At 34.5% G+C, this 27,646-nt stretch overlaps 1 protein-coding gene across 6 annotated transcripts in view; it reads left to right on the top strand.

Moving 5' to 3' along the window:
- Nucleotides 1-27,646, top strand: part of PDS5B (PDS5 cohesin associated factor B) — a 172,379-nt gene that overhangs the window by 81,213 nt on the left and 63,520 nt on the right. For all 6 annotated transcript variants that reach the window (XM_043477450.1, XM_043477452.1, XM_043477451.1 and 3 more), the window contains exons 12-19: nucleotides 1,532-1,683; nucleotides 2,911-3,024; nucleotides 9,268-9,349; nucleotides 11,670-11,718; nucleotides 14,104-14,243; nucleotides 15,683-15,798; nucleotides 21,156-21,261; nucleotides 23,032-23,192. In XM_043477450.1, the coding sequence (XP_043333385.1) occupies nucleotides 1,532-1,683; nucleotides 2,911-3,024; nucleotides 9,268-9,349; nucleotides 11,670-11,718; nucleotides 14,104-14,243; nucleotides 15,683-15,798; nucleotides 21,156-21,261; nucleotides 23,032-23,192 (920 nt within the window). The remainder of the gene's footprint in view (nucleotides 1-1,531; nucleotides 1,684-2,910; nucleotides 3,025-9,267; nucleotides 9,350-11,669; nucleotides 11,719-14,103; nucleotides 14,244-15,682; nucleotides 15,799-21,155; nucleotides 21,262-23,031; nucleotides 23,193-27,646) is intronic.

Genomic DNA, 27,646 nt, shown 5'->3' with positions numbered 1-27,646 from the left:
ATGTATTTAGGGGTTAATTAGCAAAGAAAGCAGGAGGCTTGTTGGTAGCTATGAATAACTTTAGCCAGGCAAATACTTTACAACATTTTGACAGTCACTTACAGGTTGATTATGCTCTCTTCATCATTTGATTCTCTCTTTGATCATGCTGGTTGTGGGTGGAGAATAGATGGACAGGAGTTGCATGGCTTTCTTGTGAAATCTGTAGGTATTCAGAGCAACTTATTTTAACTGATAAGTTTTAGACTTGTCTTTACTGAATATACCAGTAGGGTACTAAACAATGAAAAGGCCAAAAGTTGTGAAGGAAGAAAAACAGATTTGCATCATGCTAGGGTGACAGCCTTCTGAGTGTTGTTTAAGTAATCTTTTTCATGGTCAGAGTTTGTGTGTTGTTGGGATCATGCTTCACGTGTGTTTGATCATTGTGTTGTGTTTGTTATAGGACTGCTTGGGTCATTCTGTATATGTTGAATACCAAAAAGTTGTTAAATGTATTTACATTATTGGTGGTATTAGAATATGCTCTCTATCTTTAAATTCTCCCTAAAACACCAGTTTCAGGAACTAGAGGTAAGATAGGGAATTGATGCACAGTTTTTACAAGTGTATTGAATTTTGAGTAAAGCTTTTGAAGTCTTTGATTTCAGTGTGTATGCAAAGGATGGATGAAACAAGGGCTATTGTTTACTGTAATTAAAAGAGAAACCAAAAGAAAAATGTTGCTATGACTGCAAAGGAAATATGAATAGTCTTTGAAGATTTGTGAAGTTCTAAATATTACTAACATCCTACTGATTATAGTGCTGTAAAATTTAAGGTTAATCTCATACTGAGATAATTAATGTTAGATATATAGCAGATATGTACTCGTTTAAAAAAATAGTTGAATACATTATTCTGACACCTGAATGTCTTTCCAGGTACACAAAATGAACCACTAATGTGTCTTTACATTCAGCATCTGATAAAGCCACTATTCTATGTACCTTTATAAGTATGTTTAATATAGACCATAATTTGGAAAAATTCTATAAGGAATAGCGCACACTTTATGCACTCAACTGTCTTTGCCTTTTAAAAGTTGGTAACGTGTTTTCCCTCACTAATTCTAAGTGACATTAAGTAGATTGTGATTGAAATTTGTTTTTAGAAGTTGTTAAGGGTCTAAGATATCAAAAGTGAAATCGCTCAGTCATATCCGACTCTTTGCAACCCCATGGATTGCAGCCTAAGAGGCTCCACTGTCCATGGGATTTTTTCCAGGCAAGAATACTGGAGTGGGTTGCCATTTCCTTCTCCAGGAGATACCAAAGCATTAAAATTATTTATATATTAATAGATGTCTATGCTTGATATAGTAAATATTAAAATGATAGTTGTATTTTTTCATAGTTATTACAAATTAACATCTAGTAAGGTATGATTAAAATATATTGTGTAAAGTAAATAAAAAAGGGGGTAACTAAACTTGAAGGAATTAATATAAGGAGGCATTTTTGAATTATAAAAAAAATGTTTTTATTTTAAGTGGAGAGTACGCAAAGAAGCCATGATGGGACTTGCCCAGATTTATAAGAAATACGCCTTACAATCAGCAGCTGGGAAAGATGCTGCAAAACAGATTTCATGGATCAAAGACAAATTGCTCCATATATATTATCAAAATAGTATTGATGATAGGTAAGTTAAAGAGACCATAAGTAAAATGTTTGGTGCTTTTTGGTATTATATAACTGTTGTTGAGCTGTTGTTTTAGGTGAACTTTTTTTTGTAACTTTAAACTCCCTTTTCGGTTTTTACTGCAAGTTAAAAATTTTGAGTGACTAGTTGCTTTCCCACCAAAGCCATAAATGAAGTAGTGATGTACATATAACTTTAGGGATGGATACATCTTTTACGGTTATTTTCATACACTGTATTTAACTGAGTAATATTTGAAAGTAGAAATGTATGCAATTATAATTTAAATTTTGTTTCATAGGTAATTGTATTATAAGGAGTCACATTGATTTTTTTTTTTCAAATACAAGTCAAATATACACCTTTTGTATTTAGGCATTTTAAATAAAAACAGTTCCTACTTAAGGCTAAAAAAATAACATAAATTTATATATAAAAACACATTATCTGAATATAGTCTTGTGTTTTTCTTTTCCAGTATATAAGATTAGATCTTGTATGGAACCTATCCATTCTATAGTTAGTAGACTTGTAGATCCTGCTTGTAGTCTGCATTGATTTGATGAATTTTTGGTGGGGTCCAAATGATCTTACCTGTAAGGATCAAAATAAGAAAATTAAGAACCAGTAGGACATCTTAGAATTTTAAGAGGTGTAGGAAGTAGAAACTGAGTGTCTTAGGTTGATACTAGCTAAGAAATTTCACAGTTACTATTTTTAAAAAATTGACATTTTTAAGCTTTTTGAGCATGTGACATTAATGCACAGAGATTTGCATTTTGATTTGGTAGCTCCCCTTTCCCCTGTTCTTTTTGTTCTTTTATCTAGGTCGTTTTTGATGATGATCACTGTGGAAACTCAGAAGACAAATATTTCCTTGTTAGTTTTAACTTAGATTAGAATTTGTCACTTGGAAAGTTCTAGTGTAGGTTTTTAGCCCTTAATTATTTAGCTAATGAAATTGAGCCCCTAGTGTATCACGTGCCCAAGGTCATGCAGAAGTAGCTATCTTTGCTAGGTATAGGAGTTTTTCTTGTATATCCAGCTAACATTTTTTTTGTGGGGTGGGGGAGGCTCTTCTTGTTAAACCTTTTGATTTGTAAATCTCATCTCCACTCAGAAAGAAGAAGCTTTCTTATATGTATTTTTATATGTTTTGGAAATTTACATACATATGTAATACGTATATTTATAGAAATTAATAGAGTACTTTATGTTTTTTCATAGATTGCTTGTTGAACGGATCTTTGCTCAATACATGGTCCCCCACAATTTGGAAACAACAGAACGCATGAAATGCTTGTATTATTTGTATGCCACACTGGATTTAAATGCAGTGAAGTATGTTTCAAATGTCAAACTCTGTTCTTTCCATCTTTTGCAGTATACTGGATTTTATGGAAACGAAAACAACTGTATTTTTAATGTCGACAATTTATGTAATGTACATTGTTTAAATGGTCAGACGCAATAGAATACTTGGATATTTTTTCAGAAAGTACTGCTACTAACATGAGATTAAAAAGGATTTTTGTAACTAATTAAAAAACAGCTGATTGATTGGGTAGCTTTTAGGATTTATTTTTTTCTGTTGTCTCAAGAAATATTGATGTATTCTTTGTTTTTTGCTCATATTCCTTAAGGCATTAGAAGGGTCAATATTGTGAAAGTAGTACTTTCTTATTTTTACCTGATACTGATTAGAATTATAGTGTAAACCAGTAGGATACATATTTTTGTGCTGCATAATCTCAGCATGGTGTTATAGTTTGGCATAAAGGTAAGCAAAAATATATTTTTATGACCATGTTTCATTCAAAAAGTGCTTTTGAAGGCCTTTGTAAGGAATTGGCACTTTATATTTGGAAGAGGAATTGCTAATTGAATTGTACTGAGGCTTAGCAAATTGAGGCCTGGAGATTGGTATGCTCTAGGTTTCAGAAAGTATACATCCTTAGTATTCTAATAAATGGGTAACTTAACCCCCAGCTAATGGGGTTTACATATGAAAAAATTAGAAGTCTAGGGAGCTGTACCTAATTTTCATTCCTGTCACAGTGTAATGGGATTTTTCACTTCACTTCCCGCGTGGAAATCGTTATAGGTCTGTTTATATCTTTCACAGAAATGTAGAGAAAAAGATTGTAGGAGGGAAAATGTACATTTCTTAATATTGACTGTATTTCAGGCACAGGAATGTGTGTTAATTCTGTCTGTTTCCTGCTGCAATTGGCAGAGTTGAGTAGGTTCAACAGGGACCTTATGACCCACAAAGCTTGTGAAATTTACCATCTGGCTTTTTATAGAAAAAACTTGGCAACTCCTAGCATAAGTGATATTTTTTTCTGTTTTCCACGTGATAAGCTGAATCCCACAGAGATCAGTTAACTTGCATAAAATTACACAACTAGTAAGAGACAAGGCCAGAATTTGAATTCAGTTCTACCTGGTTCCAAAACTCATTCTTTTCCCACTGCATATAGTAAAATACGTTTCCACTGTATTTAATTGATTGTAAAACATTAAATTTTTATATGCTAACATCTCTGAAATTGGAATGCATCCTTTTCTTCTTGGTGCAGTTGATGGCCTTTTAGCATGGATGAGATATGATATATATATATGTATATCCCTTTTGGAACAAACCATTTTAAGATACAACCAGTCTAGATGCCTTGACTCAGTTCAGCTGTCATTCATGAGTAGTAATGAATTAAAGACACTTTAAAGCAAAAAGTGAGAGTTCACCACTCATAAATCCTACTTGAAAAAATTACTAAAGAATAAAAAAGGAGACTAAATCCAGAAGGAAGGAAAAGGATAGTTTTCTTAAACAAGTGTTGGGATCTATATTAAAAAGTAGATTAGCATCTAGGCTGACATTGAGTCAACCTACACCACTGCAACAATTTGTGAGCTCGTGAGAGAAGGGGAGGATCCCCTTCTCCTTCCCTGGAAGGGGGCACACAGTCAGATAACAACGTCTTAAGATGGCAGGTAGTGTTCTGATGTTCTTTCGTCATGTAAGAGTGAGGACAGATATGACATGTTGATTAATTAGACCAAGTTTACCTATTAAAAATTTAAGTCACCCCTAAAAGAATTTGAGTGTATAACTTCCAAACCCATAGGAGCAAACAACTAATGAAAACTTTAATACCAGAAATGGAAAATAAAATTAAAAAATTTGTGAATAGAATACAGAAAACATAAATGCCAATTCCAGAACTAAAATAATATACTGAAAATATATTTTGAGATACACTGAAAAATGATTTCATGGAAAAGCTGAAAGTAAATTTCAATCTTTGGATCAGTTGATTTCTACAAAAATGGTTGGTGAGTGCATGAATACTTCTCTCTTTTAAGTTAAAATAAGTAAGGGGTGTGTGTGTGTGTGTGTATAACATTTTTGAAATTATCTTTTAAATCAACTTTTTGTAAAGTTTCTCTACGATCTATACACTAAAACATTTGTCAGGTATCTGCCCAATATGTCTTAGAGCTTATAGTTATGTTTTTACGATGCTTATGGTGTCTTAGCACATATAAAAGTTTTAATTTTAATATAACCAAATATATCAGCCTTTTTCTGTTTTGCTTGTGCTCTCTCTATATTTTAAAAATTCTTTTCTATGCTGAGGTTAATTTGTTTTATATTTTTAAATAAAATTTTAAAGATTTGCTTTTCAGATTGAGATCTTTATTCTTCCTGTAATTTATTTTTATGTATGATGTGAAATAAGAATCTTACATTATTTTCTATATGGATATTCAAGTCCATTATTCCCTCTAATGACTTCTCTGTAATACCCACGCTCTCAAGTTTCTATACAACTATGTTATCCATTTGTAAGTTCTCCATTAATTCAATATGTCCCTTTGTCTGTTACTTCCTGTTAATCAACTTTTTCGAATTAACTGTCCAACTATACACTTGATGGTTTTTAACATTTTATTACTTAACTCTTTACATTTTGTCTGTGGTTACTTTCTCCAAAAGTCTTTACATTTACTGTCATGAAGTATTTTATGCACCCAAAGAAATCATGAGTTTTGAAGCATAGTAATAACTGTCTATGAATCTGCCACCCACCCTCTTTCATCCTCCTTCCTCTCAGAGGAAACCACTAACCTTAATTTTGTGTTTCTCATTTCCTTTTAAAGAATGGTTTTATTATACGTATGTATGTATCCTCTAATTATATATTTTTTGTTTTTGATCATTTTTGAACTTTATAAAAGTGGAGTGATTGTGGGTATAGTCTTCTGTGATTTTTTTTTCACACCAGTCTATTATGTTCCTAAACTTCATCCACTGTCTCTACATAGCTTATGGGTCATTCATTTTCACTGAGGTATTGAATTACTTTGTCATTATTCCACAGTTTTATTCTATCATCTTGACATTGCAGATCTGAATGCATGGAAAGAATGGACATTTGTGTTGTTTCCATTTTTTAATAATGCAAATAATGCTACTGTGAACCTTTTCCAGTTTAGTAAACATGCAAGAGTTTCTCTGAGGTATAGTTGTGAATGGTTCTCAGATTTGACTACATATTGGAATCATTTGGAAAGGTTTAAAAAACACTGACACATGAATCTCATCTTCACTTTGTCATTTAATTTGTCTAGTTTGTAGTATGTGCATTGGGGTTTTTAGAAAAGCATTTCAGGGGATTCTAATGGGCAGACAAGGTTTAGGATCACTGGAGTTACAGCTATGAGTGGAACTGTTGAGGATGCGCATTTCCAGCATTATAAACTAGTCAAATCATTTTCCAATATGATTATACTAATTTATACTCTTTGCCAGTGGTTTCTAAGTTTCTCCATCCTCTGTCAGGCATTTTATCTTTTGTGAATCTTTTGGGTATGAAATTTTGTCTCATTCTCTTTCCATTGTCCTGAATACTAATAATGTTGATGTTTTACTTAATGTTTCTGATTTTACCACAGTGCTCACCACTCTGTATTATAATGGCTGTCCTACTTCATTCATTTGTATTACCATTCTAGCCCAGAAAGTCATTTGAATTTGTGACTTCTAATTAGTTTGAATGGTATTTAAAATAGCTCCTGTGTAACAAGCAGGTTCCTGCTAAGAATTTGTTTGGTAAGGATTTTTATTTATTGAAAGAGCCATATATTTTGTTATATGATGGTGTTCTTTTGGGGGAGACAAAGTACCTTCTATATTTTAGACTTTTTGATACGTACCCAGTTTTGGGTAAGTCACTAAGTTAACTGAGTATCTTGATGATTGGAGAGGAGAATTGAGGCAGCTTGAGTACCCCCTGATCATGGTGTATATTTCCACCTCCCCCAAGTTTCCCAGAGCAGCTGTTATCGCCGAGAGTAAGTGGTAGTATCAGGTGTCCTGGCAGTGATCTTATCCTTCATTGATCAAGCTCTCATCTAAACAGCTCTGTACTGCCAAGTCTGAGGGGTAGTTTGCCAGTTAGGAGCAGAAGACTGGAGGAGAGGTTCTTGTCAACGTTTGATAGGTTTCTGTGGCCCAGTGGCAGTTCTTTTTCTTTGAAATGACACAAGTATGTAGTGCATTGGTATAAATGGGGAGGAGCCGCATGAGGGGATTAGTTGTCTACTTAAAATGTCACTTAATCAAAAAAAAAAGTTAACAAATGTAAGAGTATCCAGGCTCTAGTCAGATTTTTCACTTTTATTTAGTGACAGAGCTGGAATTCAGACTAATATTGAATGAATGGATATTTGTCTTCCTAGTATAGTAATACTGCTTCCACTAGTACAATTTTTTTTTCCTTAAGTGCTGTTTAGAAAGGCAAAACACAAGGACACATTGTCTTTGCTGCTTAATATAATTTGATTAAAATGCTTGAGGGGGTGCCCTTCCTGATTGTTACAGTACAAATTCTTAGTAGGTAATGGTCACTTTTTGACTTAAGTTGCAACCGTAATAGTTTATAATAAGCTTTAGAATTACTTAAGATTTCATCTTTAAATTAATAAATAACTATAATAGATAAGATAATTTCTTTTTTGTTTTTCTGCTCTAAGTGAAAGCAAGTTTCAAAATCGAGGGCATTTTGGAGTTAAAAGTAGTGATAAAATGTGTAGGTATGGAGAGAATTCATTGACTTTGGGGTTCAGAAGTAATTTCACAGATGACTGCTCTGTTTCTTTCAAAAGTATTGTTTTAATTACATAACTGCTACTTTGCTGTGAGACTTTTTCAGTCCTCTGGATAATGGTCATTTTTCTTTTAATGGTTGCATTCTTGAAATGTGCCTGTTAAACTTTAGGGAACTTTAGTACCTTGAAAACAGTAAAGTATAAGTATTTTAAGATGAAAATGCCCCAGTACTGTTGTTTTGCTAGTACCATTTATAAGGGACTACTATAAAGGAATTTGTGTCCAAACTTCTGCTAATTTATCTCCTTTTTTACTTTTAAGACACACTGTTGAGAATGAAAATATTAAGCAAATAATTGCTTTGTCTATCAAAAGAAAATGGATGTTTTTACATGGTTTTATATATGTCTGCACTAAATTATTATCTTAGAGCAGTGCTTTGTATGTGTGGTAATGGGGTTAATAGAAAGGATGTGCTCAGTCGTGTCTGACTCTTTGTGACCCCATGGACTATAGCCCACCAGGCTCCTGTGTCGATGGAATTTTCCAGGCAAGAATTCTGGAGTGGTTGCCACTTCCTTCTCCAGGTGATCTTCCCCACCCAGGGATGGAACCTGAGTCTCTTTGGTCTCCTGCATTGACAGGCAGATTCTTTACCACTAGTGCCACCTGGGAAGCCCCAATAGAAGTATAGATAATTGAAAACAATAATGAGAAGTAGTATTTGGTTTTGGAAAATTTCTTTTTAAAAATTTTAAATATAAATGGTTCTGATATTCTATAACTCAGCATTTAAATAACATTAACTGCTCTCTGTGATTTATATATATTTTATATATAAATATAAATTTCTTATATAAATCTCTTTTTTAAATTTCTGCCTGAGAACAATAAAAGTGTTATGGGGACATCAAAATTTTTGCTGTGTAAGATGAATATTCACTTATATAACATAATATAATTTATAAATAACTAATAAAGTATATAATATATATTATGTAAAATTACAATAGTTTTCTTTCAGGAAAAAGTATCCCCATTATCTCAGAGCTCACTGTTGTCTGTCTATCTTTTATTCCTTTTCATCCTACCTACTGCAAGATATTATTCCATTAAATATTGCTTTATTTCTCAAGTTTGTAATCACCTCAGTTAATTCCTATGCCCTTGCCTGCAAATGTGTTCCAGTTAATGAGAAATTTTCCCTATTTCTATACAAAAGGAAAAAGAGTCACCACTGATCCCTTTCTTTTGATATACCCATCTCCCCAAATGTCATTCTCTCTTCTCTTTGACTCCTCTCTCTCTCCATATATCATCAGTTGCTTAGCCCCTGTAACTTTTACCCCATCTTTGTCATCTCCTTGTGTAATCTGAACTTACAGAAAAAATTAACATAGTTGGAATATCCTAGAAGGATTTTTATCCCATTTTATTATTTAAATTTATGTGTTTATGTTTTTCAGAGCATTGAATGAAATGTGGAAGTGTCAAAATCTGCTCCGACATCAAGTAAAGGATTTGCTCGACTTAATTAAGCAACCCAAAGTAAGTTATCACCATTTCTGCTACGTGTTGAACAGCTGTTTCTGCGTGGAACAATTCTGACTCTAGAACCTATGATCTCTAACTTAGAACACTGAAATTTTTAAGAAACTTACTACATAGAAAAACTTAAATTTACTGTATCTGCAAAAGGTGATAACCAACAGGAAACAGAATGTGCTTCTGTGTACTCAGAATTAAGCCTTTTTTGGTAACTTTAAAAACAAAAAACAATAACAGCATTATGGAAAGCATATAAAACAGTAAAATTACACTTAATGTTGCTGCACTGAAATGCTGCCATCATCTTTGTATAGTCTTGTGGTTATAGAAAGTTTTAAAATCATGTAATTATAGTTTAGTATTTTGATAGTTTTACTTACAACCAGTATTATGGTAATTTTAATGTATTACCTGGTCTTCATAATTGTAATTTAATGGTAGTTATTCATCCAATTGCTGTTGTTTGAGAATGTTGTATGTAGACCTGTAAAAGATACAATTCAGCTAAAAATCAGTGTGTCTGGTCATTTTAAATTGCATCCAGGGAAAACAGCACAGTGTTATGTTTGTTTCTTTTTCAGCGTATAGTGGACTCCTTCACCCTTTCCCCACAACATACACCACCTTATGTTCATAGGACAGAGGTCAATAGAATGCAGTTATTTCATGTAAGGGAGAACATCTCCAGTTTTCCTAGGTGTAAATCTTGCCATTTGCCCTAAAAATCAGTGCGCTAATAGTAGTTGTTTGAGTGATTTATGGTGACCTCACTTTTTTCTTAACCTCTAAATCAGTAGTAGTAATAAGACATTTCTTGCCCCTTGTTTGCCTGATTGAAGCTTTACATCTGAGTAGTATTTTTGTTTTATAGGCTAACAATTATCTCTTTGTTTATGACTTATTGAACATTATTAAAGTCATAATAGCAGCCGGATAGCATTTTAAGTGTATAGGTTGTGTGTTGAGCGGTGTGATGTATGAGACTGTAATCAAGAATAGCTTTGTTGACTCTCACTGTCCCTTTAAAATTTATTTAGTGTGAGCTTCTTCTCTTGGCTTGTTCATAAAAACTTGGCATAAAAACTCATGGTATTCCTGTTCAGTCTAGGAATAAAATGCAGGCTCAGTCCAGTTACAGTGTTTATTCCCTTCTACTTTGTGGTATTTTCCTTTCAATTGTCTTAAAATAATTAGCATGTTATCTAAGTCAAAGAGAGAATTCTCATTTGTGTGTGGTGGGGAAGAAGAAGAAACAGAATGTGTGTGTGAAGAAGCAGCAGAATGGAGGAGGATAGTACTCTAAAGTGGCATTGTAGTGAAAGAAGAATTAAGTCTATTACTTAATACTCACTTTATGTTGAGAATTCTAGTAGATGTTACACAGTTAAAGTTAGAAAAAAAAAAGCTGTGTTTAATTTTTGTCTGTTTATAATTCTGCCTATTTTATCAGGAAGACTCTTAGATATTTAATGTTTCTTTGACTTCTTCCTTATTCCTTCTGATTAAGGTAATTTTTATTCTTTCTTAGCAGTGTAGCCCTTCTACTTATTTCATTTAACTTAACTGATTTGCTCAGTGTCTCTCAAAGTGACTTGCAGTATTGTGCTTTGTTGGTGATGTTTCTTTTCATTAAATAACACTAACCTGATGCAGTGAATAACTAGCATTCTTAGAAACATCACTCATACCCATGACTTTACAGAATATGTTACATGAAGCACAATGTAATGAAGACATTCATTCACTGAAATAGTATACTACCCTGATGCAGCATATAACTAGCCCTCTTGGAAAAATCTTTTGTACATGTTAGTGGCATCTTAATTGTCTTCATCTAGCGTCTTCCCAATGGCTTCCTGACTTACGTGTCATGATCCTCAGACTTAAATACCTCAGTTCAATCAGAACTATATACTTTTCAATTTTTTGTTTGCAATAGACTACCGATATGAAAACCAATGTTTCCAGATTACTTTGTTCCCCTTTTAAACTAAGTTGTCCTGTCCTTTGAGTATGCTTAAGAAAAACAAAATACCTCTGTGTCCCAAAAGGTTGATGCAGCAGTCATATCTTTTTTTTTTTTTTCTTTTGGGAGGATGACAAAACAGGATGAGGGAAGAAGTGACAAGGGTGGATTATGACTTCACTTCTATCTTTCATTCAGTTTATCAGGGGTTTAAACATGTCTAATGAAGGAGCATATACTGGTGGTCTGGGTGTGGGCCTAGAGTGTGAGTGGGTTATGCTTAACTTTCTGAAGAATATAATGAAGATTATTGTTAGGAGATTTTAATTTTGCATTTTTTTGTGTGATTTTCAGACAGATGCCAGTGTCAAGGCCATATTTTCAAAAGTGATGGTTATTACAAGTAAGTTACTTCAAATATTATATGTAAAATTTAAGGTTTATTTGAGACATTTCTTTCTTTGGTAGTATAAAATATTTCTCAAAGTTCCATTTTAGGCTATGATAATATAGGAAAAGATTAAAGGTTTTTGGTTGATTTTTGTGTTTTTTCTTTTCCCCAGCATACTCAACTTTCCTTTTTGTTTTTTTCTCATTTTCATTTATTTTGCATTCTGCGCGAATTATTTTGTGTTTTGGTATGAGCAAGAGCTAGATAAAGGTTTTATTACATAAATTTATTTTTGAGAATTCATTCAAATTGCTATGTAAGCTTGCTGTTAAAAGCTGAGCCTGTGCTTAGCTATTGTTTGCTCTAATGTGAATCTATCTGAAGCTAATTTCATTGTGAGTCAAAGTTTAGAATGAAGGATATACTTAATAACTGCAAATTTTTTTTTTGAAAAAAAAAAGTTAATTCACTTTTTTGCTTTCAGAGTTTTCAAATAAAATGTCATTTAATTGCTTTTAACAGGGAATACTAAAGGGTTGTGTAGCATGTCTCCTTTGTCCAGGGCAGGGAAAAGTAGCTTTTTTTGCAGGGCACTAGCTTTTCCTCTCACCTCAGAGATCCCTGTGTATAGCACGAGGGCGGAGGGAAGATCAGGAGCACCTGGGGGAGTGCTTGCACCGCGCTTCCACTTGGCTAATGAAGAGATCTTAGGTGGATTTTTGAGATGTTAACAAATGTTCCAGGATGTATGTGGAAGTATGCTAAGACACTAAAAAAGAATAGTAACCTAATTCATTGGTGTTAGACTAAGTGATAGAAACTCTGGCATGAGGAGAAATTTCACACCAAAATACCTTTTAGTCCTGAGCAGTTAAATTAGTTTTCAGTCCCTTTGGATAACTTAAAGCAAGTGATTTCATGCTATTGCTTTTTTTTTTTTTTAATTCTTTTTATTTATTTAATTTATGTGGCTGCACCAGGTCTTAGTTGTGGCATGTGGGATCTAGTACCCTGACCAGGGATTGAACCTGGGCCCCCTGCATTGGAAGCATGGAGTCCTAGCCCCTGGACCACCAGGGAAGTCCCCATGCTATTGCTTTTAAATAAGTATTTCCCTGGTTGTTTGGCTGTGGACGCTATCTCCTAAAGGAGATAATCTCCTGTAGTCTTTCTGTTTTAACCTCGTATCCATTTTCTTCCAACAAGTACAATATTTCCCAAATTCTGCTCCGAGGGATGTCAATATCCTGCACATATTAGTAGTACCATCAGAAAAAAAGAGTTCCAGTGGTCAAGTATGTTTGTAGCATCTTGAATTAAAGGGATTTTTTGTTGCTGTTTTTCCCTTCCTCCTTTTCTTCTCTCTTTCCTTCCTCTCTCCCTCTCCCATCACTTTCTTTTCATTTTGTTTCTTAGGTGACATGCTTTATTGTAGCCTTAATATGATGCTGTGGAGGGGCTGTAAAGTGACTTTTCCCAAAACTGTTGATACACAGTACAGTAGAATTTTTGTGTTACGGAAATAGGGAAAGGTTACACAGTCACATAGTTGGGGGGGAGATTAGTTCTTACTATGTTCAGTCATGTAGCCAAGATATAAATGGAACTTCAGAGTCATATATGAACTTGAAGACTGCATTTACTGTATTCGTATTTCAAGATTCAACAGGTTTCTGTTACTTTTATTAGAGTCCATATTTCTGTATTACAGTTCCTATTATTAGCAGGGTCCTACTGAGTCTGGTTCTCCATTACAGTTGTGAGCAGCCAGAAAAAACGATGTTATGATGGATATTTTGTTAACTTTTGTAAGTGTTTTGATTAATGATGTATTAGGTGAGCAGTATAAAACTAATTTTTGATTCTGTAAGAACTGAGACTTTCTCATGTGGTAGTGGCATATCCGGCAGTAACCCCTGGACCATGTTGTTCAGCCTGTTTTGGTACCGAGCAGCATGCATGTGTGTGCGCATTTTCTGTGGATGCTTTAACAGTAAACAGTGCAGAACAGAAAGATGGTTTCTTCAAGGTAAATCTTACTGATCTTGATCTCTTGCTGTGAATCACAAAAGAACAATGTATGCACAAGCTCATGGGACAGTAATAAAATTGGTATTTTTCAGGTTGACATTTAAGTCCTTTAGGTATTATATGGAGTTATTTAAAATTAACCAGTTTGGTCTTTCTCTGGATAGATGGTCCTTCACAATGATTTTATGTTTCTAGGAAAAAATTTTTTACTTGTGAAAATTTACTATTAAAGGATCTTTATAATTTTTATCTCATTAAATTAAATGAATTTGTGTGTTAGGATTCTTCATCAAAGTAAATAATGAAAAATGTTGCTCTTTTATTATTTCAGGAAATATCTAAAATTGTATTTTAATTTAATTTAAGGAAATTTGCCAGATCCTGGTAAGGCTCAGGATTTCATGAAGAAATTCACACAAGTGTTAGAAGATGATGAGAAAATAAGAAAACAGTTAGAAGTGCTTGTCAGTCCAACATGCTCCTGCAAACAGGCTGAAGGTTGTGTGGTAAGGAGAGAAATTTAAAAGAGTTAATGTTTGGTGATAAGTCACTTCAGTCGTGTCTGACTCTGTGCAACCCTATATACTGTAGCCTGCCAGGCTCCTCTGTAATGTTTGGAGAAGCCCGTAAATCCTTTTTTGTCCCCTTTTGTAAAATAATTTATGTTCATTATGTAAAATTTAGGAAATATCACAAAAATAATAATATATTAAACTGTAATTACTCTATAGACACAGTTGTTAATATTATGGTGCATGTTCTTTTAAAATAAGATTATATTATACAGAGCTTTGTATATTTTACTTTTTCATTAGTCTTTTACTGTATTATCTTTAGTAGCAACATAGCACACCATTGAATATATGTGCCATAATTTATTGAATGGTCCCCACTTGTGTTACACATTTACATTTTTCCCCAGGTTTTGATTAATGTAAAATATAAATAATCTTTATAGCTTAATAATTTTACACAGTTTTGTTTTCTTTTCTTTAGGATAAATTTGCTACTGGCCAGTATCACTGTTGGAAACACAAAACTCAAACAAAAACATTATTATTTTGATAGGATTTGTAAAAATTGGTTGCTAATCACATGACCCCTTTTTCTCCTTGGATATATTAGTCATTCTTATTTCTTTTGTAAATTGTGTGTTTTTAATCTTTGCCTACTTTTCTAGACTATCTGTCTTTATCTCATTGGCTTGTTAGTATGTCATGGCATTGTGTGTTAATCAGGCTGCAGGTAGTTTTCCAGTAGTTGTAGTTTAGCCCTTTTCATTTTGTTTATGATGCCCTTTACGTATGATAGTTTTGTTATCTCACTAAGTTTGTCAGCGGTCTCTTCAAGGTTTTGCCTTTGGAGTCTTGCTTATGAAATCCCATTGTACTGCAGGTCAATGAAAATATTTACTTATGTCATTATTATTTAATCTGTTTCCTGTGTATCTTCCTAAATTCTTTTATAAAAGATGATTCTTGGCTCTACCCCAGATTGACTAAATGAGAATCTTCACAGTGAGGCCCAGGAATCTGTAGTTTTAATAAGCTCCCCTGGTAATTTTGCTGGTTGAAGTTTGATATCCCGTGACTGTTGGTTTTATTCTTTTGTGTTTGTTTTCATCCTTTTGGAATATCTTTGGTGTAAGATATGAGATAGGGATCTAACTCTGCTTTTATTTTTAAATAATGTCTATTGAGCTTTTCCAGTATATTCGGTATTACAATATATTGAGTAATTCTTTTCCTGTTTACTTCAAGTGTTAACCTTTTTCCTATACTAAATTCTTAATTTAGTCTTTTTGTATTGATTTGTTTATTCCAGCACCAATACTATGCCAATAGTACTGGTACTATGTGATTTTAATTATTGTAGTTTCTTAATATTTTAATGTAATGAATTATTTAAACATACTTTTGTAATATTTTAAACATCTCCATTACAGCGTGAAATAACTAAGAAGTTGGGCAACCCCAAACAGCCTACAAATCCTTTTCTGGAAATGATCAAATTTCTCTTGGAGAGGATAGCACCTGTGCACATAGATACTGAGTCTATCAGGTATTTAATGAAAATATTGAATTTTCGTTACCATTAATTTGGTCATGCTTTAGTAGTCATTATTGAGTATCTGCTATATGTAAGGCACTAATCTATATATATATATGTATATACATAATGGCTATATACTTATCTGTATGTATCTGTATGTATTTAGTATTTCATGTTATTTCTTTTAATTTTATGTACTCTTTTTGGATGAAAATTTGTCAATGCAAGCCTAATTTTTATCTGTTAACAGTATACTGGTTAGTTAGCTTGCATAGGTTAACTGATAGAAACAAGTTGCAGTTCTACCTTCTGGAAAAGAAAATAAAGTGATTATGTTATAAAACAACATATGATGCATTTCCACGGGTATCTGAGAACTAAAAATGTTATTTTTAAGACAGCTTTCATTTAATGTTTCAGGTTTGATATCACCTGACTTTGGCATCTTGGAAAATACTTCCTTTTTATGTCTGTACTTGGTTTTGTAAAATGTGGGAAGAGCTCTTCTCTTACTTATTTATTTATGGCCATGCCATACAGCATCATACCAGGGATTGAACCGCTTGCATTGGAGCGCAGAGCCATTCAACCAGTAGATTGCCAGTGAAGCTCCCCCCCCACCTTTGTTTGTTTGTTTGTTTTAAACTTTTCCTGAAGTGTTTCAACCAGTTGAAAAAAGGAATACTTATAAAATATGGAGAGCATATTCGTTTGTTAGTGACGGGTAGTACTTTTCAGAGGTATATTAGAATCTAAAATACTACTAATGGTACACTCTGTCCTAAGTAAAGCCCTTTTGGGGGTTTTTTGGAGGGAGGGCATAAGGTATAGCTTTTGGCTTGTAACCCTCTGTAGTGGAGGAGGACACTACGTTGGATGCCTGTTTTTTATTTTGGACTCCTCTTGCCTTGTCTTTCATTTGAGGAAAGTGTTCTTCAGTTTCAAAAATAAAAGGAAGCAAAACAAAAACCGGAATCCTTTATATTATTACAAGGAAAAATCTGAATCAGACTGAAATTCATTAAATAAGCCGATGCCTTCTATATTTAAAACAATGCTAGTTAGGTATTGGCAAAGCATACTTTATACTTTTAATTAATCTTCTGTCTAGTAGTGGAATAAGAGTTTTAATCAAGAGATTATATTATAGTTGCATAAAATTGTTGATGCAGATAGTGTTCAAAGGATTAAAAGACTTTCTCTGAGAGGGTAGTGTTTGACCTGAGAGGAAGACTGGGTAAGATTTTATTTCTACAGAAATGGGAGGAGAATTCTAGGTGTTGAGTTTTATATAAGCCAAGCTAACTGAATAGAAAGGATTAAGGATATTTATATATAAGAAAATGATTGCCATCAAAATTTAAGTTACTCTATGGAGAAATTTAAGTGTTTTGAGGTGATCCTCAAAAAGCATTTGGGGTCAGATTGTGGAAAGCCTTTAGGATCTGACTTTAGAGCTTTTACTTTGTTCTTTGATCTGTTGAGAAGCAGGAATGATTGATGGTGGACAGGAGGAGGGAAATAGAAGAGAGAGCCTGCTAAGGTGTTGTTATAATTTTCTTTGGATGACGGTAGTGGAATAGAAAGGAAAGAACATATTTGAGGAAGGTTTTAAAAGAACAACCTTAGAAACAGGTTCTCTTACTGGAAATGGGGAATAAAATGGAGGAGGAGTCAGAAGTTTATGGGGTCAAATCCAGATGATGAAGAGAATAGTAGTACCTTGGAAAGAATGAAGGGAGCTGGTGAGAAAGGATATGCTTCTTGTTTGGGCATGACAGACAGTTTTTTAAAATCAAATTACGGAAAGATAAAACCAGGTCATTGCAGTATTTTTGTAAGTTAAGATACTTGTTTCCAGAAATAATGAATTTTATGAACAAAAAGACTGAGGACCAAAGCACATCTTTGTAGGTTGGTAATACATAAGATATGTTCAGTCATAACTAATAATAATAGGTAATAGCCATTTGTGCTTATAATGTGCAGTCTTTGTTTTATGTGTTTTAACTCATTTACCTCTCTATAAGGCAAAAAATGTTATTATTCCCAGTTTACAGGTAAGGAACAGTGAGCTACACTGATGTTAGAGTAACTTTCCTGCTGTTGGGAAGTAGCTAATGGCATTTAAACAGAGGAAGTCTGGCTCCAGTGCCCTCTTGGTTTAACCGTCACACTGCAGAAAGGTTCCACTCTCTTCCCCACCAGTAGTCATGGAGTGTCCAATTCACCTACTTTTCCTAATAGTGGCTGTTACCCTTTTCAGTCTTTGCCATTTTATAGGTGAATGATGTTGTTTAGTTGCTAAGTCATTTCCAACTCTTTGTGACCCTGTGGACTGCAGCACGCCAGACTTCCCTGTCCTTCACCATCTCCTGGAGCTTGCTCAAACTCATGTCCATTGAGTTGGTGATGCCATTTAACTCTCTCGTCCTCTGCCACTCCCTTCTCCTCCTGCCCTCAGTCTTTACCAGCATCAGAATCTTTCCCAGTGAGTCAGCTCTTTGCATCAGATTGCCAAAGTATTGAAGCTTCAGCTTCAGCATTAGTCTTTCCAATGCATATTCAGGGTTGATTTCTTTTAGGATTTACTGGTTTGATCTTCTTGCAGTCCAAGGGACTCCGAAGGGTCTTCTCCAACACCACAATTCGAAAGCATCAGTTCTTCGGCGCTCAGCCTTCTTTATGGTTCAGCTCTTGCATCTGTACATGACTACTGAAAAAACCACCGTAGCTTTGACTATACAGACCTTTGTTGGCAAAGTGATATCTCTGCTTTTTAAAACACTGTCTAGGTTTGTCATAACTTTCCTTCCAAGGAGCAAGTGTCTTAATTTTATGGCTGCAGTGAATGATGGCACTGTTTAAAGTTGAATGTTTTTTCCCCATATGTTTCTTGGCTGATTGCTTTTCTTCTTCTTTTTCTGTAAGTGACTTAGAGGAATTGTCTTTTTTTATTGATTATATGAATGCTTTATAAAATAAGGCTATTAACACAGTTTGATTGCCTTTTAAATTTGTGCTTGACATTAATAAATACTAAATTATATGACCTATCATTTGTTTCCTTTATTATTTCTTTCTGGTATCATATTAGGTAGCTATGTTTTTTACATTTAGGTTTTAATTGTTCTGGAATCCATTTCATTGTAAGGTGGACATAAGAGATCCATCCTTTTTTAAAAGCCTAGTAGCTGGTTGTATCAAACCATTTATTGAAAAATTGGTTCCTTCCTATTTGATTTGAGACATTCCCTTATTGTAGGATAAATTCTTAATAATATTTAGGGTCTTACTGGATTTTTTTCCTTTGTTTCTTTGTATTTTAAGGCTTTTATGATAAAATTTTAAATTTCGTTTAGAAAGTTCTTTCATCCCTCCTCCCTTAATATTTACTAGCTGTTCTCAAACATCACTTAATGTTTCCAGATGAGTTTATAGAATGCATGTGTAAAATTTTATCCCACACCAAGTTGTGTTCCTGTAAGATATTTTTAGATGTAGTGGCAAATGCTATTTGTGTAATACAGTTTCCATCTTATGAAAATACTTGTCTTGATTGTTTCAAATCTCTTTGCTCCCTTTATATAATTTTAGGAGTTATATACAGATTCTGTGCATTTAAAACTTTTTATTCCTAGTTATTTTATACATTTTGACTTGTCATTGTAAATAGATTTCTTCCACCCCTCGCCCCTGTATTTTTAAGGTGACTTTGGCTAATACAGAATAGTTCTGTCGATTTTTAGTGTTGGTGGTGTAACCTCACTGAACTCCTAGTATTTTGTAATAGTTTTTCAGTTCCTTCTCTTTGATTTTCCAGGTTGATGCTTTTTATCACTGGCTCTTATTCTGTGGTTTTTAGCTCAGTTGTACATGACTTAGCAACTAAACAACAGCAGTACCACCTCTACAGGAATGCCTTTCCTCACTCCCCTCGCTAACCAACCTCACTTCTTGTCCTGGCCTTCTCTCCAGTCCTTATTGTTTCTTCATTACCTTTTTTTTTTTCTTTTTTTTTTTTTTATTAGTTGGAGGTCAATCACTTCACAACATTTCAGTGGGTTTTGTCATACATTGATATGAATCAGCCATAGATTTACACGTATTCCCCATCCCGATCCCCCCTCCCACCTCCCTCTCCACCCGATTCCTCTGGGTCTTCCAAGTGCACCAGGCCGGAGCACTTGTCTCATGCATCCCACCTGGGCTGGTGATCTGTTTCGCCATAGATAGTATACATGCTGTTCTTTTGAAACATCCCACCCTCACCTTCTCCCACAGAGTTCAAAAGTCTGTTCTGTATTTCTGTGTCTCTTTTTCTGTTTTGTATATAGGGTTATCGTTACCATCTTTCTAAATTCCATATATTGATGAAAATTTGGGAAGAGAATTCAGCTTGAAGATTTTTATTTGGAGTAGTTGGAGCTATGAGAAACAGTTAAGCAGGGAAAATGGGCAGAACAGGACAGAAAACATCCTCAGTGATTTTTAACTGTTAAGGGAATAATAAATTTAAGAGGATATTGCAAGGAAGACAGATGTATTTGACTCATATCTTGACCTTAGATTTGAGTACATAATATTTTTGTAGAAACATAAATCTACTAAGCGTTTTAAAAAATATTGAATAATTGAATTTTCTTGTATTTTGATACATATTAGGTCTCTGACTTGATGTTTGTTACTTGTTTTTTGTAATAAAACATACCTATCAAAGTGAATGAGTATTTTGGATAATTGACAGTGCATTTCAAATGATTATTTTAAAATCACATAAGCTTGTTTTTAGAAGAAAATAAAATATTGTATTTCCATTGTGATCTGTTCTGAGTATTCTAGTGAGGATTTATTATATGTTTGTTGTATGACATTTTTACATCTGTCAGAAGCAGTCCTTTCTGGCTTTCATAACAGTGCCGGACACAATAATATTTGCTAGGTTGTTTGAAAGTGCTTTTATGTTACCATTTATCCTTTATTAAAGTATATGTTGTTCTACATATTGGAGCCATAATGAACGTTAGATAATTAATTGGAAAACATTTCTTATCATTCACATGTTTGGACCTAAACTTCACACAGCAAATACAAGAATAAAAATGCAGCATTAATAAACAGCAAGTCAGATAACATTTTGACCTCATTTGAATGGACATGGGGAAATATCATTTTGAAAAGAAGCATCTCAAAATATTTACTACAGCTTTTTGTTTTGCCATAATGGTTGGGAAACAGCTGTATCAAATTAGTGTGTGGTTTAGTTGTGGTCTGTACAGAAAATACTCAGGATTATTTTTCTTAAACATTGCTAATAAAAAATGAGTTGAAAAAACAGAAAAAAAATTTTTTTTGTTATACTTTAGTGCTCTTATAAAGCAAGTGAACAAATCAATAGATGGAACAGCAGATGATGAAGATGAGGGTGTTCCAACTGATCAAGCCATCAGGGCAGGTCTTGAACTGCTTAAGGTAAATATGCTTACATTGAAATTTAGGCACTTAGGTGCTTAATGAGATAACTGTTACATATATAGTTTGTATTTTTTCGTCTTGAGATTTGCTTTTCTAGGTTAATAGAATCTAAAGTAAAATTTTCTTAATCACTTTTAGGTAATCACTTTTACTCAATTTTAGGTAAAATTGCGAATTTATTCTAACATGTAAGCTAAATATTAATATTTTTATGTTTAAATTATATAATACAGCCTAGTATTAATTATATTAAGGATTATAATTTGAAGGTTTCATTAGTGTGCAAAGAACTTGCTAACCCTACCACAGAAAGCACCAAAATTTTAAAGTCCATTTTATGTGTTGTTTTGTTAGCTAAAATATACCATTGTCTTTTACTTATTACAGAAATATCAGTTAATTGTTGATAACTTAGAGCATATAAAATCATAAAGAAGAAAACATTGAGAAGCCTATCATTCATAAATATTTCTTTTGTTTCCTTTTAATCTATAGAAAAATATACTCTTTGGTACAGTTGAAATGAGGCTAAATATACAATTTTATATCTTGACTTTTCCTGTAGTAAATTATAAGCATTTTCTCAATGTGTTTTAAGACGGTGTTTTTAAGAGTGTCATAAAGCAGGTCTGATTTTTTTTTTTTTACTGTCATTTATTAGATATTTGCTCTAAGTTAATTGCTTTTGCTTCCTCATGTGTAATGGAGGTAGAAATAATGCTTATCGCAAAGGGATTAAACTAAGTCATGTACTTAATGTCTTGGCAGACATTTATTTTGAAAGTGTGATTGTAATGGAGGGTCTAATTTGATTTCCTTCAAATCGCTATACCCAGTTTTACTAGGTCTGTTTATTAAAAATTTCATCCATTTTCAGTTATTTTCTGTTGTCTTTATAATCTATTATACTTTACATTAAATTCTTAGATGTGGTAAGGTCTATTTATTGCTTTATTTTTTCTTTAGTCCTGTGTTAGGGTGATTATTGTAACCTTACAATTTCTTTTACTGTTTGATGTTTTACCCTCTTCCCCTAGACTCAGTTTAGTCCAGTTCAGTTCAGTCACTAAGTCATGTCCGACTCTTTGCGACCCTGTGAATCTCAGGACGCCAGGCCTCCCTGTCCATCACCAACTCCCAGAGCCTACCCAAACTCATGTCCATCGAGTCAGTGATGCCATCCAGCCGTCTCACCCTCTCTTGTCCCCTTCCCCTCCTGCCCCCAGTCCTTCTCAGTATCAGGGTCTTTTCCAATGAGTCAACTCTTTGCATGAAGTGGCCAAAGTATTGCAGTTTCAGCTTCAGCATCAGTCCTTCCAGTGAACACCCAGGACTGATCTCCTTTAGGAAGGACTGGTTGGATCTTCCCTAGATTACTTTTTCCCAAAAATGTTATCTTCTTCTAATGACCTTTATTTAGAATAATAGAGGTATTTTGTTAAATTCTCTTCTCATTTTCCTTTTCTCCTACCTTCAGTTTCTTCCACCCCTCCTCCCCAAACCTTAACCAAATCCAGATTATTTTGAGAATTATGTTGGCGTGTTGTTCAATTTTGAAGATAACTGTTTCTTCAGATTGTACAGTCTTCCTACACAAGAATGTTTCTGTTATATATTTGAGTCTTAAATTTTACTTACAGTGCTCTCATTTATTTTTAGCATAATTACTTGTGTTTTTAGTTTGATTTGTAGCATTTCTAGTGTGTAACATTTTGGATTTATAAAGATGAAAAGGATTTATAGATCATTTTTATGATCATTTTTTAGGTACTCTCATTTACACATCCTATTTCATTTCATTCTGCTGAAACATTTGAGTCTCTCCTGGCTTGTCTGAAAATGGATGATGAAAAAGTAGCGGAAGCTGCACTCCAAATTTTCAAAAACACAGGAGGCAAAATTGAAGAGGATTTCCCACACATCAGATCGTGAGTTGAGTTTTTTTCTGATAAATATTCTAGAAAATAAAAAATAACTTGCTGTTTCTTGATTTACATAATAGTTGGAGTCAGTTTTAAGTTTTGAGGAAATAATGTCTGGGTTTTATCTTAAGTCTAAACTATTTAGAGTCTTTATTTCCTGGGAGAAGGCATTGATTGGTATTTTAGAAGATTCATGAAAATGTAAGATGACCATGGCATTTCCTTCTGAAGCATCAATTTTGCTTGAAGATTTTAATGAAAACAGTTTTATAGCAAAAGAGTTCCTTGGCATATTATGGCATAGGATAAACAATTAATGCGAATTTAAGGTCCAATGAGAAACTCCAAAGGAATTTCAGCAGGATTGTCCATAGTACTCTACATTCTCCTGTTATATGAGTATTGAATTGAAAATTTACAGAAGTATTGTTTTACTTGACACAGGGACGCAGAGAAGCATGCAGTAATCATCCTAACAGCAGTATATTTTCTGTGTGTGTTTGTGTGTACTAGTATTTCCAAAAATTGGAAATTATGCTGTTATCCTGGAGATCTCTAATAGTGGTTGATTATGGTTCAAGATTCTATAATAGCTCAGAAAGAATACATCTTCATTCCTTATGAATCCTTCCTTGCTTCTGTGTGTTCATCTCTCCATCCTGTTCCTGGAGAGCGTAGCTGATAGTTGGTCCTGATATTGCCATAGTCACTGGTGACTGGTTTCACCTCTAGCTGATTGCTTCTGGTCTAGTTAGTATTGGTTGGGGTGCTGTGTTTCTCCACGTTGAAGTTGACTGTGGCTCTTTTCTTCAGAGAGAGACTGGGACAAAGCTAGCATTTTAGAGGCTCAGGTGTAGGTTTTGTTATCCCTTTCTATTCACATGAGCTCAATCAGCTCTAGAAACTATTGATATATAGGAAAAGAGCATTATTTAAATGATAATTGAAACATACCAGAATACTGTAACGATATACTTTTGGCAAGGGCGAGAAACTTTATTTTTTAGGACTGGCTTCTTAATTTTTAAGATTGCCTATGGTAACATATCAATTATGGCATAGTTTTCTTAATTAGAGCATTGATTGAGTTTTAGTTAGATTTATTCAGCAGATTTTTTTGTTTTCATTCTAGACTGTCTTTTCTAATGTCCTTTATATTTTAAAGAAACATTGTTCAGTATATTTATAGGAAAACTACCAGAGCAAAGTTGAAAGGTGGACATTTTAGAACATGAAGTGAAAGTCGCTCAGTCATGTCCGACTTTTTGTGACCCAAAGGACTATACAGTCCATGAATGCCTCCAGGCCAGAATACTAGAGTGGGTATCTTCTCAGGGGATCTTCCCAACCCAAGTCCCCCGCATTATAGGCAACTTCTTTACCATCTGAGCTGTTAATAGTGGAGTGGGTAGCCTATCCCTTCTCCAGCGGATCTTCCTGACCTAGGAATCGAACCAGGGTCTCCTGTATTGCTAGCGAATCCTTTACCAACTGAGCTATCACACCAAAGGGAATTTTAAAACATTCTCTCAGCTTTACTATGAAATTGAAGTCCTTGAAATTACTTGATATATATACGCTGAGTATATGTCAGGTGTCTCTCATGAGGAGAATTAGCTCAACTGATAATGAATACCTGCTGGGTGCACACAGTTTTCAGTGAGGTTACTCTTGTTATATGTCTTCTAGAAGATAAAATATATATGTGGATTTTATTTTTTACATCATTAAATTGGGTGAGTTGATGTTGAGGAAAACTGGTAAGAGTTAAATGAATGTTTATTAAATTATCTTCCATTGAATTCACCAAAATTATTTAAAAGGAAAATGTGTCTTAAGTAGAAGCTACCACAAACTGGAGAGAATTGGTGCTAGATAAGCCATTTAGACTGAATTGAGTGTGAGAACATTGACAATTGATTAATATATCCCTGAATCAGGTGTATAAGGGAATGTATAATAAGTGTTCTTTCATTTGCTAATCTAGAGGGAGAAGTTGAGGTATGGCAGGCTTTGAAAGAAATGTTGTTCAGTCACTCAGTCCTATCCAGCTCTTTGAAACCCCGTGGGCTGCAGCACGTCAGGTCTCCCTGTCCCTCACTTCAGTTCAGTCACTCAATCGTGTCCGACTCTTTGTGACCCATGGGCTGCAGCATCCCAGACTTCCCAGTCCATCACCAGTTCCCAGAGTTTACCCAAACTCATCTCCATTGAGTCAGTGATGCCATTCAACCATCTCATCCTCTGTTGTCCCCTTCTCCTCCTGCCTTCAGTCTTTCCCAACATCAGGGTCTTTTCAAATGAGTCAGCTCTTTCCCATCAGGTGGCCAAAGAATTGGAGTTTCAGCTTCAACCTGTCTTTTCAACGAACACCCAGGACTGATCTCCTTTAGGATGGACTGGTTGGATCTCCTTGCAGTCCAAAGGACTCTCAAGAGTCTTCTCCAACACCACAGTTCAAAAGCATCAATTCTTCGGCTCTCAGCTTTCTTGATAGTCCAACTTTCATGTCCATACATGACTACTGGAAAAACCATAGCTTTGACTAGATGGACCTTTGTTGACAAAGTAATGTCTCTGCTTTTTAATATGCTGTCTAGGTTGGTCATAGCTGTTCTTCCAAGGAGCAAGCATCTTTTAATTTCATGGCCGTAATCACCATCTGCAGCGATTTTGGAGCCCCCCCAAAAAGTAAGGTCTGCCACTGTTTCCACTGTTTCCCCATCTATTTGCCATGAAGTGATGGGACTGGATGCCATGATCTTAGTTTTCCAAAATGTTGAGCTTTAAGCACCTTTTTCACTCTCCTCTTTCACTTTCATCAAGAGGCTCTTTAGTTCTTCTTCATTTTCTGCCATAAGGGTGGTGTCCTCTGCATATCTGAGGTTATTGAATTTCTCCCGGCAATCTTGATTCTAGCTTGTGCTTCTTCCAGCCCAGCATTTCTCATGATGTACTCTGCATATAAGTTAAATAAGCAGGGTGACAATATACAGCCTTGATGTACTCTTTTTCCTATTTGTAACTGGTCTGTTGTTCCATGTCCAGTTCTCACTGTTGCTTCCTGACCTGCATACACGTTTCTCAAGAAGCAGGTCAAGTGTTCTGGTATTCCCATGTCTTTCAGAAGTTTCCACAGTTTGTTGTGATCCACACAGTCAAAGGTTTTGGCATAGTTAATAAAGCAGAAATAAATGTTTTTTTGGAACTCTCTTGCATTTTCGATGATCCAGCCGATGCTGGCAATTTGATCTCTGGTTCCTCTGCCTTTTCTAAAACCAGCTTGAACATCTGGAAGTCCACAGTTTATGTATTGAAGCCTGGCTTGATGACTTTTGAGCATTACTTTACTAGTGTGTGAGATGAGTGCAATTGTGTGCTAGTTTGAGCATTCTTTAGCATTGCCTTTCTTTGGGATTGGAATGAAAACTGACCTTTTCCATTCCTGGGGCCACTGCTGAGTTTTCCAAATTTGCTGGCATATTGAGTGCAGCACTTTCACAGCATCATCTTTCAGGATTTGAAATAGCTCAACTGGAATTCCATCACCTCCACTAGCTTTGTTCGTAGTGATGCTTCCTAAGGCCCACTTGACTTCACATTCCAGGATGTCTGGCTCTAGGTGAGTGATCACACCGTTGTGATTATCTGGGTTGTGAAGATCTTTTTTGTAAAGTTCTTCTGTGTTTTCTTGCCAGCTCTTCTTAATATCTTCTGCTTCTCTTAGGCTCATACCATTTCTGTCCTTTATTGAGCCCATCTTTGCATGAAATGTTCCCTTGGCATCTCTAATTTTCTTGAAGAGATCTCTAGTCTTTCCCATTCTATTGTTTTCCTCTATTTCTTTGCACTGATCACTGAGGAAGGCTTTCTTACCTCTCCTTGCTATTCTTTGGAACTCTGCATGCAGATGGGTTTATCTTCCCTTTTCTCCTTTGCTTTTGGCTTCTTTTCTTTTCATATCTATTTGTAAGGCTTCCTCAGACAGCCAGTTTGCTTTCTTGCATTTATTTTTCTTGGGTATGGTCTTGATCCCTGTCTCCTGTGCATTGTCACAAACCTCCATCCATAGTTCATCAGGTACTCTGTTGATCAGATCTAGTCCCTTAAATCTATTTCTCACTTCCACTGTATAATCATAAGGGATTTGATTTCAGTCATACCTGAATGGTCTAGTGGTTTTCCCTACTTTCTTCAATTTAAGTCTGAATTTGGCAATAAGGAGTTCATGTTCTGAGCCACAGTCAGCTCCTGGTCTTGCTTTTGCTGACTGTATAGACCTTCTTCATCTTTGGCTGTGAAGAGTATAATCATGATTTTGGTGTTGACCATCTGGTAATGTCCATGTGTAGAGTCTCTCTTGTGTTGTTGGAAGAGGGTGTTTTCTATGACCTGTCCCTCACCACCTCCCAAAGTTTGCCCAACTTCATGTCCATCATATCGATGATGCAATCGGGGAA

The sequence above is a fragment of the Cervus canadensis genome, chromosome 9, assembly GCF_019320065.1.
Source record: "Cervus canadensis isolate Bull #8, Minnesota chromosome 9, ASM1932006v1, whole genome shotgun sequence".
In the NCBI taxonomy this organism is placed as follows: domain Eukaryota; kingdom Metazoa; phylum Chordata; class Mammalia; order Artiodactyla; family Cervidae; genus Cervus; species Cervus canadensis.
Note: the sequence above shows the minus strand (reverse complement) of the source record. Positions and strands in the feature narration are given on the sequence as shown.